General features: G+C 50.0%; 6 protein-coding genes across 6 annotated transcripts; 5 read left to right on the top strand and 1 right to left on the bottom strand.

Annotated features, from left to right (window-relative positions):
* Positions 1–516: 516 nt before the first annotated feature.
* Positions 517–1,280, top strand: Z518_05873 (uncharacterized protein; the record flags this gene model as incomplete). Its single annotated transcript, XM_013416683.1, has 2 exons — positions 517–754; positions 805–1,280. The coding sequence occupies 2 exons, from the start codon at positions 517–519 to the stop codon at positions 1,278–1,280; spliced, it is 714 nt and encodes a 237-aa protein (XP_013272137.1).
* Positions 1,281–1,772: 492 nt separating this feature from the next.
* Z518_05872 (uncharacterized protein) lies at positions 1,773–3,024 on the top strand (the record flags this gene model as incomplete). Its single annotated transcript, XM_013416682.1, has 3 exons — positions 1,773–2,057; positions 2,120–2,617; positions 2,668–3,024. 3 exons carry the CDS (start codon positions 1,773–1,775, stop codon positions 3,022–3,024), a joined length of 1,140 nt encoding a protein of 379 aa, XP_013272136.1.
* Positions 3,025–3,449: 425 nt separating this feature from the next.
* Z518_05871 (uncharacterized protein) lies at positions 3,450–5,615 on the top strand (the record flags this gene model as incomplete). Its single annotated transcript, XM_013416681.1, has 1 exon — positions 3,450–5,615. The coding sequence occupies one exon, from the start codon at positions 3,450–3,452 to the stop codon at positions 5,613–5,615; it is 2,166 nt and encodes a 721-aa protein (XP_013272135.1).
* Positions 5,616–5,937: 322 nt separating this feature from the next.
* Z518_05870 (uncharacterized protein) lies at positions 5,938–7,370 on the bottom strand (the record flags this gene model as incomplete). The annotated part of the gene is made up of 2 exons (XM_013416680.1): positions 5,938–7,223; positions 7,274–7,370. 2 exons carry the CDS (start codon positions 7,368–7,370, stop codon positions 5,938–5,940), a joined length of 1,383 nt encoding a protein of 460 aa, XP_013272134.1.
* A 1,272-nt stretch (positions 7,371–8,642) lies between these two features.
* Positions 8,643–10,676, top strand: Z518_05869 (uncharacterized protein; the record flags this gene model as incomplete). The annotated part of the gene is made up of 3 exons (XM_013416679.1): positions 8,643–9,772; positions 9,837–10,316; positions 10,364–10,676. The coding sequence occupies 3 exons, from the start codon at positions 8,643–8,645 to the stop codon at positions 10,674–10,676; spliced, it is 1,923 nt and encodes a 640-aa protein (XP_013272133.1).
* A 571-nt stretch (positions 10,677–11,247) lies between these two features.
* Z518_05868 (uncharacterized protein) lies at positions 11,248–11,924 on the top strand (the record flags this gene model as incomplete). Its single annotated transcript, XM_013416678.1, has 3 exons — positions 11,248–11,253; positions 11,314–11,431; positions 11,512–11,924. 3 exons carry the CDS (start codon positions 11,248–11,250, stop codon positions 11,922–11,924), a joined length of 537 nt encoding a protein of 178 aa, XP_013272132.1.
* Between the last annotated feature and the right edge of the window lie 342 nt (positions 11,925–12,266).

Genomic DNA, 12,266 nt, shown 5'->3' with positions numbered 1-12,266 from the left:
CCGGTGGAGACCCGTAGGAGAGTGCTCCAGGGGTGGGCCTGAGCATGGTGCTTCTTATATCATGATCTCTTGTGCCACCGTTGCATCGCTCCTGTCCGAGCACCCCTTTGCTTGACTGAAAACTTAGAGCTTTTTTCATCATGATTTCCTTCCTTCTCTTTTTCAGCTGGACATCCTGGGTCAGCGCCCTCAACACAACCAGTAGTTCGCCGTGTGCTGGTTCTAGCATATGCAACTCGACTGATCCAGTGAGTACAACAAAGTTTGAGATGGAGAATCCAGTTGCAATTTGCTCACCAGATCTGCAAAGACAACATACACAGACTTGTCATGCAATGACGATGACTATTTCAGCGGTTCCATTGGGCCTCGAATGCGCAACTGTCTCGATTGCCAACAAAACAGCACCGACTATACTTCCGATGAGCAGGCGCCCCAAAACAACGATATATTTTTCTTTCTCTGTCAGTAAACCTCTGCCTGCGTCAACTGCCACGCTCATCAGTAATAGACAATATGAAGTATACCGCCCAATGGTGTCTCACACAAGGGGGTAGTGAAACCTTACCAAATTTTGACGAGTGTTCTTCCGAATGTGAGCCGATATACCCCGTACTCCAGGTCTCCTGGATCACCACACCTGACTTGGAACAATACGACTACTGCACCGTCAACGACAGTGCCTTCACCACTCACGCACAGCAGTGTGCATCATGTTTTCAGTCAGAATCTGGCTCAGTGATTTTGGGAAATTGTGAGTTCCTTTTCTAGCTTCTATTCGAGCAGTCTTGACGTGGAAATCAGTTCTGAGTACGATGCGGTCAGCATGTGACACCCAACCAGATGCTACCAAAGGCGAGACGGTTCTTGTTTCGCGAGATCTTTTCAGCACGTCGACGGTCGATGCTTCAACGAGCACAACGGCCACTCCATCATCGTCGGCAGAGACGTCAGCTGATTCCAGCTCACCCAAGTCAGAGAGCAGTGATGGGCTTAGCTCCGGGGCTGCTGCTGGGATTGGGGTCGCTTGTGGTCTTGCCGCCTTATTTGTTGCTGCTGGAGCTATGTGGTTTTTTGTCAGAAGGCGAAAGGCTCAGAAGTCTAGGGTTGCATCATACACACCGTACAACAGACATCCGGAAGCTCTCGAGAAACGCTCAGGCGAATCATTGGCCCATAGATCATCCGTCATGGAGGCCCCTGCAAATGAGCGGTATGAGATGGATGGTCAACGTCACAGCTACAACATGATGGAATTAGATGGGAGACCCATCCGATAAAGATCGACAGAATTGAATGTACAGAGTCGTTGTGGACAGTTTTCGAAAGCACGTCCCTGCAACTTGGTCGGCGCGTTAGTGGTAGCTGGGAATGAAAGGAGCGAGCTATTCGATATACATTGGAAGCCTTGTGCTTTTGTGCAATTGAATGGGAGCCGCAAGTGATTCCATCCCTTCACCGAAGGAAAATTGCGCATAAAGATAGACACTCCTCTTTGATAAAGAGAAAAAAATATATACATATATATATCAAATAGATGGGCCTTTGTCTTTTCGATGAAAGAAGAGTTCATAAAACAGCTCAGGGTCGATGTGGGAGGGAAATTCCTTCGTTAAAACAGCGATACTTTTTAGGGTCGGTCCCGTTGAAGGCGCCTTTCAAAGCAGCGGGATTCCTGCAATCACGATGTCCTCCTCCGCAGTTCGCTTGACCCTCTTTAAATTCCCCGTCTCTCAACCATCAATACTGATTCTCTGTCAACATCAATAAGCATGGCGGCTCTCCAGGGCTCAGGGATCCCGAGAGTTAAACTGGAATCAGTCCCCGACCAAGCCATTAAACCAGAACCCACGGATGACACGCCTTCGCCTTACGTCGACGAGGATGATGATATATACGAGGATACTGGAGACCTCGACTTTTCTCGGTCGCAGCAACAATTATGGCTCAGTCATATCCCGCGATCTCTCTGGGATACGCTCTCAAAACTTCAAGATGATGACGAAATTGAGATTGGGACCATCAGAGTGGAAGGCCCCGAAAACGATCCGTCACGCGTACGCACAAGACTAGATCCCAGCCTATGCTCTAAACTCAGAGAGCTGACATTGCATGACAGGTCAGCCTAATGCTCAAATCCATATCTCAATTTGAAAACGAGCCTAAAGAATACAACCTATTCCCTCCTTCTGCCGAGAAATTGAGAATTCGGAGACCGGGCCAGGTACTCGTCTTCTCAGAGAAGGATTTGCCCGGCTACAAACCGCGAACATTTGCCTGGGATGAGATCGATGAAGACGGAATTCCAGGACAAGGCAGGTCCTTCTTGTACGAAAGATACAAACGAGAACAGAAGAAAAAGGAAAACAAAGGCCGCTTCACACCGTACACTCGGCGTCCGATTCCGAAACAGACTGCTATTGCCGGAACGGTGGCAAAGGAGTTTGAAGCCGTCCCGGTCAAGAACGATGAGTATTTTGTGCTGGAGAACAAGCAGGTAACTGAGATGCTCAAGTTACCGGAACGAGAACAAGCTATTTTCGCAACCGGTGATCAAGATCCCTCAAGAAAGCATATGCCATTCATGAGCATGAGTGATAAGGCGAATGTTCTCAAGGTAGGGAGTTGTCGGCATGAGATGGCAAACATCATAGCTGACATGCTTAGAATGCTCAGGCCCGGCGGCAAGCCCAAAAAGAAACTCGTGCCGCGCGTGTCGAAAAACACGTCCTTATCGATAAGCTCATGGATCTATTCCGGCAACACCGTATATGGGGATTGCGTGATCTCAAGGCCAAAGTCAACCAACCTGAAGCATACCTACGGCAAACACTGGACGAGATCGCCTTTATGTGGAAGGCAGGCGATTTCAATGGCAAGTGGGAGCTTAAGGACGAGTACAAGAATGATGCTATGCTGCTGAATCCGTCCGGCGTTGTAGCGCCAAAGGTGGAGGACTCGGATATGGACAAGTCTGGCATGGATGATGACGACGATGATGTTTTCGAGGACGTCGAGGCATAAGGGAACATTCTTCACTGCATAGCGACGGCGTTTCAGGGGGTGAACTACCAAAAGATACCCCCCGGCGGATAAGCGGCGGTAATCATTAGGGTATTTAGGCTTACAATCGGCTCATGGAGCGCACAATACAAATAAAGGTGGTGGGAATGCTTATTTCCTATCTTCGGTCTTCCGGGCTGCAGCCTTGTGAGAACCCCAAGGTGGCAGCCTTGGCAACATTTGTTTCGTCCGTAATATCGACGTGGTCTACTTCCAGTCAGAAGAAAGCCTGTGACCATTTGATTTCACTGCTCCGTCAATGGATTCTGCGCGATAGGCCGCCGTCTAACATCGACCTTTGCACAGAGTTCCACGAAATTCATCAATCCGGGACGTGTCCGCACAAAATGGGTCTAGTTTTCTAGACGACTCCCAATCGACCAGACATGTCTGGGCAAGAACTCTACGTCGGCCAACGTCGCTCCTACGCTGGAGCTTTATGTACGGTCCGCTATTATGGACCGCTTTCCAATACGAAGGGTGACTGGATAGGGGTCGAATGGGACGATCCCAGCCGGGGCAAACACAACGGTCAATACGAAGGACAACAGATCTTTCAATGCCTCTCATCAGGACCGACGGCTGCTTCATTTGTACGGCCTTCAAGAAAAGTTGATCCAGAGAGGACGCTTCTCGAGGCGATCAAGTTCAAATATGCGCCGTCGACCGGCTCCACGTACAACACTGGTACTTCCGGCGTGGCGGAGAATATAATTGAGATCTCAGGAAAGGCCGTGGAGGAAGTCGGCTTCGAACGGATTCAAAAGCAGCTGTCTATCTTAGCAGATCTGAAAATCGTGCTTGTCGATGAATTGGTGGTGTCCGGAATTGCCCCTCGAGGATCTTCGAGGGAGGAGATCAAAACAGCTCAACTTGAGCTTGAACGGACATGTCCAAATATCGTGGAATTGGGTTTGGGTTGGAACGTTATCGAGACATGGCAGGATGTGGTGGACATGTGCTTGCCCTTGAAGAAGCTGAAAATACTGAAAGTGAGCGGACTTCGATTGAGGGCTTTCGAGACGAAATGTGCCGATGATGAGGCGCATCCTTTTCAGTCTGCCGATGAACTACAGATGAACGAGTGCCTGCTGCGACCGGACCAGGTGGTCCAAATTCTATCCTCCGACGGGTCTTGCTGCTTTTCGTCCTTGAAGACGATCTCGCTCTCGCTAAACGGATTTGACTCCTTCACGGTGGATGCGAGAGGTCAAAATCAGATCTTCCCTTCTGTCACGACAGTTGTCCTCGACAACAACCAGTTCACAGATATGTCATCCCTGCCGACTCTTCTCTCAGTATTCCCCTCTACGACAACCCTTTCACTCCAAGGAAATGCGATATCATGCCTCGGACTAGGAGACCCTGACAATTCCGAACCCCAACATCTCGACAAAATAGAAACCCTCAACCTGGCGGGAAACCAAATTGGGGACTACGCTTTCATCGACACCCTCCCCGGGATGTTTCCCAACCTAACGTCCCTCCGCATCTCGAGGAACCCACTGTACGACCAGTCTCAATCCGGGTCTCTGTCGGATTCACAACACTCTGATCCCAGGTGGCAACGGGCATCAAGGACAACCTCAGATTCAACCTCCTACTACCTCACTCTCGCCCGGGTCCCTCACTTGAAATCGCTCAATCACACAATCATCACCACGCGAGACAGGGAGGAAGGAGAGATTTATTACCTCTCCGTGACGGAGAAAGAACTGAAGGCTGAGCTCGAGACTGCGGACGCCTTGCCCGACTCACCATCGCAGCCGTACTTCGAACTAAAGGCCGCCCTCGCACGCAAAAAGCACCCTCTCTACACGACCCTCTGTGCAAAATACGACCGCGACGACGTCATCGAGCGTTCCTTGCAAACTGCGTCTCAGCCAGCTCCGCGCACCACCAAGACGAAATCCGCACTCGAGTCCTACGCTCCGGGAACGCTAGGTTCGCGTCTCGTTGAGGCATACTTCTACATCCCCCAGCGCCATCTCAATTCCAAACCCATGTCGTCTCCGGACAAATCGGCATCGGCTTCCAAACCGACGACAAAACCAACGCCGGGAGCGTCTGCGCCTCAATCCTTCCACCGCGCCCTTCCAACCACCATATCCGTGTACCAACTCAAGTCCCTGATATCGAAACACTTTAACCTCCCCGCGCTAGCGTTCAGATTGATTTATGAATCCCACGAATATGATCCCGTAGAACCAATTTCACGAACAACGGCCCTCGAGAAAAGCGCGGAGGGCTGGGCGGCTTGGGGAGATTGGGACGTTGATGACGACGACGACGACGACGACGACGACGAACAGGCCCTCGAAAGACATAACGAATACGACCACGACCACGACCACGACCACGACCACGATCACGAAGAAAAATGGCAGAGTAAAGAGCCAACGTTCATAGTGCGCGATGGCCAGCGGTTTAAGAAGCGAGAGACCGAGATTCTAGATGGGATGCGGGCGTGGGGGGATTTTCTGGATCTCGAAGCGCACGATGGTTCGAAGAGACGGGATATCAGGGTTCGCGTTGAGCCGATCGCCCCATGAATAGCCTTTGAATTGGGTGGATGGACATAGAGTTTTGGATACTATTGTCAGCAAGCGAACAATTGTGTGTGTGTGTGTGTGTGTGTGTCTATATATATTGAACGAAAGGTGGAGGGACATTGAACTTGCAAAGGAAGGAAGGCATGGGTATCGAAGCTTTTACATTAATTATACAGAAAGTGAATGCACCGTGCGTGCTCAGCTGAATAAGGTATCTAGGTTTCTTCAAGCTGCAAGAACTATCCGGGCTTGCCTAGAGATAGAGATATGAGAGGAGGAGAGGATAGATGATTTGGGGACAAGGGCACAGAATCGTCGTAGATCAACCAGAGTTGTCATCGACGTCACCAAGCACGACCTTTTCAGCTCTAAGATCGCGAATAGGTCGCGCGCGTGTCTTCTCGCGTCCTAACTCAATTCTTCTCGCCCTGTCTTCTTCTGCCATGTCGAGTTGGAACCTCTTCATCCGTTCGCCGATCCTCTCGTCCATGACGATATCACTCATCCATATCCTCTCACTGGTATCATCTTCTTTTCGAGGCTTACGAACTGACTTGTGCCATGTTCGCTCTTCGGGCGCAAGGACCAACTGTTGCTCCCACAGGCAGTGGGCGTCACTCTTGTTGGGCTTTCTCGTGACGAAGGGGTCAACTTCTCCGGCCATATTGGTTACGGGGAACCAGGTGCGTTTGTCGTATTGTCGACTTTCTGCGAGGACAATGGCGGCCGTCTCACGGCCGATCTGATCTGCTAGGTATCGGCGATTGAGGAAATTCCATATTCGTTGGGGGGTTTTGAGGAATCCGAGGAGATGTTGTTGGTGAATGGGTTGAGAGGGGTCAAACATCCAAGGTATACTCGGTGGCACTTCGGCGGAGGCATACTGATCCGTAGACAAATAGGCTGGAGGGGGAAAATGGGGCTTTTTCTCTTTCTGTTCTTCTCCTTTCTTCTCGGGTCCAGTGTTTTCGGGGGTTGTTGCAGGATCATCTGTTTGAGTTTCTGTAGGAGGTTGAGCAGGTGAAGACTCCTTTTCGGGTCCGGGAGTGGGAAGAGGCTCCTCGACCGGACCAAGCCAACCTTCATGCAGTCCTCTTATATATTCTTTCCAAGTGTGCCTTCCAAGGACCAGGTCACCTCCAACACCCGGTTCCGGCACGATATGCATTTTGTCCCGGATCAAATCTATCGCAGCTGCGCTATCCATGTCTTGCTCTTTTGGCTCAGGACCTTTCTCGCCCTGCTTCCGTCGAAGTCGTCGTATTTGCTCCGCTGTCCCATACCGGACGTCACCTTCTTTCCGACCTTCAATCACGTCGTAGTCGATTGCCGCGGCGACTAATACGGGCTTAATGTATTCCTTGAAATATTCTCTCGAAGGTCTGATACCGTCTCCGGGTGGCGCGGATATGAAAACGGTCAATTTCCTCGGCATCTGATTGACAGGAAGTGGCTCTTGGGCGATATGGGCTACCAGGTCACACCATTTTTTCTGAACCTTTTTCTTTTCCCTCTGGTCGTACACAACAGCTGCAGTAAAACCACCGGCGATGGTGAGAAAGATTCTCCAATTCCGCGAAGGTAGCCTCAAGCGGAAGTTGGGCATCCCTGGAATGTATTAGCAATGATCGAAACCCAGGGATATTGTGGGCACTCACCCATCATGCGAAATACGGGATTTTGTTTCGGCGGTAGTTTGAGAGGTTGGCTTTGGGCACCTTCCGGCATGCCCTCTGGTTTTGGAATGTCGGTCATTGTGTTGATGCCAGACACTCTCGGAATGGTGGTCAAGCCCAGTGTTTCCGGTTGTGCTCAAGGGCACATGCGCGTGGATTGCGCAGCCGGACTGGGGCCAAAAAATAATTAAAATTTTTTTAGAAAAAAAAAAAAAGTTAGATGATCGGAAGGCTGTCTGAGAAGCTCCAACAAGTCATTGGAGAGCAGAGATCTTTGAACAAGCATGCGCTCGGACTACCTGCCCCCTACGGACAGCGGGTGTTCACGACGGAAAATCCCTTGGAGCGCCACTCCACTTTGCGTCTACGGGAGGCTCATCCGTACAACACACTTCTCCTGTACGAGGCTATCAGCCGCTTTGGAAAAAGCAAAGCAGGCAATGGTTTGACGACGAATCTGGGAGACACTAAGATCCTCTTTCCCGAGACACCGGTCGTCTTGACCGACTTGGGGAGAGAACTCTTGCCACTGTCCTCGTGTCTATGCCATTCAGGCGACGGGATCTCAATCTCAGCTGACTAGCCATGCCAGGCAAAGGAGCATGCGAGTATCACTGCCAGCCTAGATGCATCAGATCTCTCGCCTCTGGCAACCTCCAGATACGCAAACATCGCGCATAAGATAGAAACGCTGTCGTACTTGTGGTTGTCAGCCAGGGTAACAGGATGAGACCCAATCGCATAGTTGTGCCTGATGGGGGGGAATGCTGTGGGTCAAGGGGGTCTCCTCGGGGGAAGCCTGGCGATTCCTTTAAGCTTGATTTAGTGCGGCGGCTCCCCTTATTAACCACTGCTCAGGCACACACCAGGGTCTGGCAGTGTGAATCTCCAAGCGGACGAGCAAAACTCTCTTTTCTAGTTGCAGCCACACCTCCCTCTAAATCTGCAACTCTCCTGCACCCTTTTTTCCATGCTTTCTACACTCGATCCAATAATCTCGTTCGTCTCTATCACTGACTTGCCTTGCTTGCTCTTGTCTCCATCGCTGTCATATTGATGGCATTTCGTCCTCTCGGTCTTCGACGCACCCGTTGTCCATCTACATTATCCTAGAAGTGTCTCCCGATCTGATCATCGCAAGAATTGAATCAAGGAGGCGGAAACACCGACTTCTGTCGGTCTAGGAGTCATTTGACACCATACGAGGTACTTGAAAGACATTTTCCACCCTCCCTAGAGCTTTTTTGAGCAGCCTCTGATTCCGAAATAGTCCTTGGTGAACGATCGGTTGAAGTCGCAGTCCGTGACCACAACTGTCCCCCTTGACAAACCCAGTGGAATTACTCCAACAATGGAACCGGACCACAACCGTCTGCGGTTGAACTTCCAGTTTGACATCCAACAAAATTTCGACGCGGCCAACGCAAGAATGTATCCTACCACGCCCTCCACCTTTCCTCAGCCGATCTATGGTGGACAACAGCAGGAATATGGAGGCACTCCCACCACTAATAATGGCTACTTCATGAAACAGCCCTTCCCCCAACCGTCACCGCAATCTCAATATCAGCAACAATATCAATATCAAGCACAGGGCGGTCTGCAATCTCCTCAACCTGCATATCAAGCTAATTCCCGCCCATACATGGTCAATAACAATAACGATGGAACCAGTGGCCTGATCCAGCAATTTTCCAATCAAGATTTGAGTGCCACACCCCGGACCAATATCAATCGTACACCGTCACCTGCCACTTCGCGTCCTCGAACCGCTGGCGAAGCCAGACAAGCCCAGAATCCCTATCAGAGCCATTTGGCACCACCAATGCCCAGACCTTCTCCCAAACCGGAAGAAGAGGAACAACCGAATCCACGCAAATATTCCGACAACATTCTAAAGCGGGGGACTGCCGCGAAGCAGCTGGTCAACAGTTTTTTCCAAGAGAATATCGAGCGAGCAAGAGATCGGAACAGTCGTGCGAAGGAGCTCGACGCAATCCTGAAGAATCCGGCGATCGGTGATCTTGAGAAACAGAAGGAAATCAATACATTGGCGCAAAAGGAGGCACGCTTTCTAAGATTCATTCGGACCAAAGAGACTCCGCATAATTTCCAAACCATCAAAGTCATTGGCAAAGGAGCTTTCGGCGAAGTCAAATTGGTGCAGCGGAAATCTGATGGGAAGATTTACGCTTTGAAATCTCTGATCAAGTCGGAGATGTTCAAGAAGGATCAATTGGCTCATGTTCGCGCTGAGCGTGATATTTTGGCGGACTCCAAAGACAATCCATGGCTGGTCAAGCTGCATGCTTCATTCCAGGATTCGGCATTCCTCTATATGTTGATGGAATTCTTGCCCGGTGGTGATCTGATGACCATGTTGATCAAATATGAGATCTTCTCTGAAGATATCACACGATTTTATATGGCTGAGATTGTGATGGCGATTGAAGCGGTCCACAAACTCGGCTTTCTTCATCGGTGAGGACCGCGTGGCTTTTTTTTTTTTTTTTTTCGAGTGAGTTCATATTAACCTAGCTTTCAGTGACATCAAACCGGACAACATTCTCCTGGACAGAGGTGGCCACATCAAATTGACCGACTTTGGTCTCTCCACGGGCGGGCGCAAACAGCACGAGAATTCATACTACCAAGCCTTGCTCAAATCCAATGCAAATGACAAGTCAGGAAATCGAAATTCGATGGCTCTCAATGAGCAAATTAATCTCACCGTCAGCAACCGTGGACTCGTGAATACCTGGAGAAAATCGAGACGCCACATGGCCTATTCGACCGTTGGAACTCCTGATTACATTGCTCCGGAAATCTTCTTGGGTCAGGGCTATACTTACCTCTGCGATTGGTGGTCGGTGGGGGCCATCATGTTTGAATGTTTGGTTGGCTGGCCGCCATTCTGCGCCGAGGACACTCATGACACTTACCGCAAAATTGTCAACTGGCGGGAGTCGTTGTACTTCCCAGACGAGTTAGTCTTGGGCCGAGATGCTGAAGACATGATTCGGAGGTGAGTAAAGCCAATTTGGTTGAGGAGATCTCTGCTAATTTGTGCAGCTTCCTCTGTGACGCGGCAGATCGGTTGGGCAAAGAAGGAGGAGCTCATGACGGAGCATCGTCCATCAAGAAACATCCATTCTTCCGTGGAGTTGTGTGGGACCAACTGCGAAAGATTCGGGCTCCATTTGAACCCAAACTGTCATCCAATATTGACGTCAGCTACTTCCCGATCGACGAAATCCCACAAGAAGACAACAGCGCAATGCACCGAGCACACGCCAAGCAGAACCAACCCGAGCAGGATGCAGAAATGAGCTTACCGTTCATTGGATACACGTATAAAGCGTTCAATGCATTCCAGAATTCCTAGAAACCCCGGATTGGGCCGGCGAATGAAAAGCGTCAGACAGGTTTATGAGAGTATCGCTTCTCTCGTAGGAGGGGATCACGACGATATGCTTGTGGCAAAAAGTATGTCTGGGAAGACAAAAAGCATTCGATGAGGATGGACGTGAAGGTATTCGTCGCATATGAGAGAACAAACTGCAGGCTGGCACGCCATAAAGTGGACTAGGGCATCTTCAAGGCTTGAACACGTTTACCAATTTCCTGAGGAGGTTGCATTGGTCTCTGCGAAGAATGTACTGTTAATGCAATCCCTCTCTATAATTTTTTTTTTATTAGTGGCAATGTTAGTGAAGACAAATCAGGAATCACGTTTCTTTCTCTTCACGGCATGCTAACCCAAAAGGGTCATACATGTGACGTCACCATCTATGCCATTCAAATGGACGGGGGAGATGCCTACTCTTCCATCTAGCAGCCGGATTGCATAGGACCACCGAGTATCTTTTGGACTGGTTTCGTCAAGTTCTCTCATCAGTCGGACTTACTCTTGACAAGTATCATTGAACATTTTCACGACATATCGCTCCTTCACTATGGACGTAAGTGATGGGTTGTATTGATCTGCCACGTTCGTCCAGCTGAGAAAAGGATCCATATAGGCGTTCTATGCCTACACTTATAGCACGGCAGCATGGTTGGCGATCCAAGCAGTGCTCTTGATTGTACTGCCGAAATTGGTCATCACCATGTTGGCAAAAGATCTCCACCAGATATCTGGTATGAACACTGGACAGCTTTCTTCTCCTGTCAGCTATTGTCCTCTCATTGCGACGTCTCTGATTGGTGTACATGGGCAGATATCGAGATTTACTTAAGTCGATCACTGGGATTTGCCCTCGTCTTGATCGCTCTAATTATCATGTTCTTCACGGGATCCATCCCACTGTCGGCGAGTATCAGCGAACCGGTCAGTTTGGAGGACAATGATCCCAAAGCACCGTATGCCGTTCCCATCTTGCGAATTACGACTTTCTTCAACAGCCTGAACATGATTTACTGCTACATGCGCTATGTCAATTATGAGCAGACGGCGTATATGCTTGGAGCGGTGGGGTACGGAGCCATGGCCAGCCTAGGGCTGTGGTGTGTGGTGTTTGGGACGGCGGCTGGGAGGCTGTCGAAGAGGACAGGAGCAGATAAGCGAACTTCGGGATTTCCATTCAAGAATTCGAGCGCATATGACTGGAAGAAGGATCGGAAGGTGGGATGAATGGAGGGCCGAGTGGGAAAAGGTGTAGGATTAGATATGGGAGGACATTCCGTAATTTCGAGTCACAGTCCGTCAAGGATAGGCAGGCCAGGTCAAATTCATTGTTCGTTGTCCTGGGAAATGGTTCAATCGAGCATTTGAGATTCAGAGTTGGTAGTGAGCGGACGACTGCCCAGTTAGGACTAGCTCGCCGGGACTAAGCAGTTTTCTTGCCGCTTTTCTCTCGCCCTCCTCATCTCTTCCTCTTTCACCTCCCTTCCTCAACCGTGTTGAAAAGCAGCAACCACAAAATCCAACCTTCCGCGTGCCTGCGCATCCTCAATCCACCTCCATCAATCAATC

The sequence above is a fragment of the Rhinocladiella mackenziei genome (assembly GCF_000835555.1).
Source record: "Rhinocladiella mackenziei CBS 650.93 unplaced genomic scaffold supercont1.4, whole genome shotgun sequence".
Taxonomy (NCBI): Eukaryota; Fungi; Ascomycota; class Eurotiomycetes; order Chaetothyriales; family Herpotrichiellaceae; genus Rhinocladiella; species Rhinocladiella mackenziei.
This window is presented reverse-complemented; position numbering and strand designations above follow the sequence as displayed.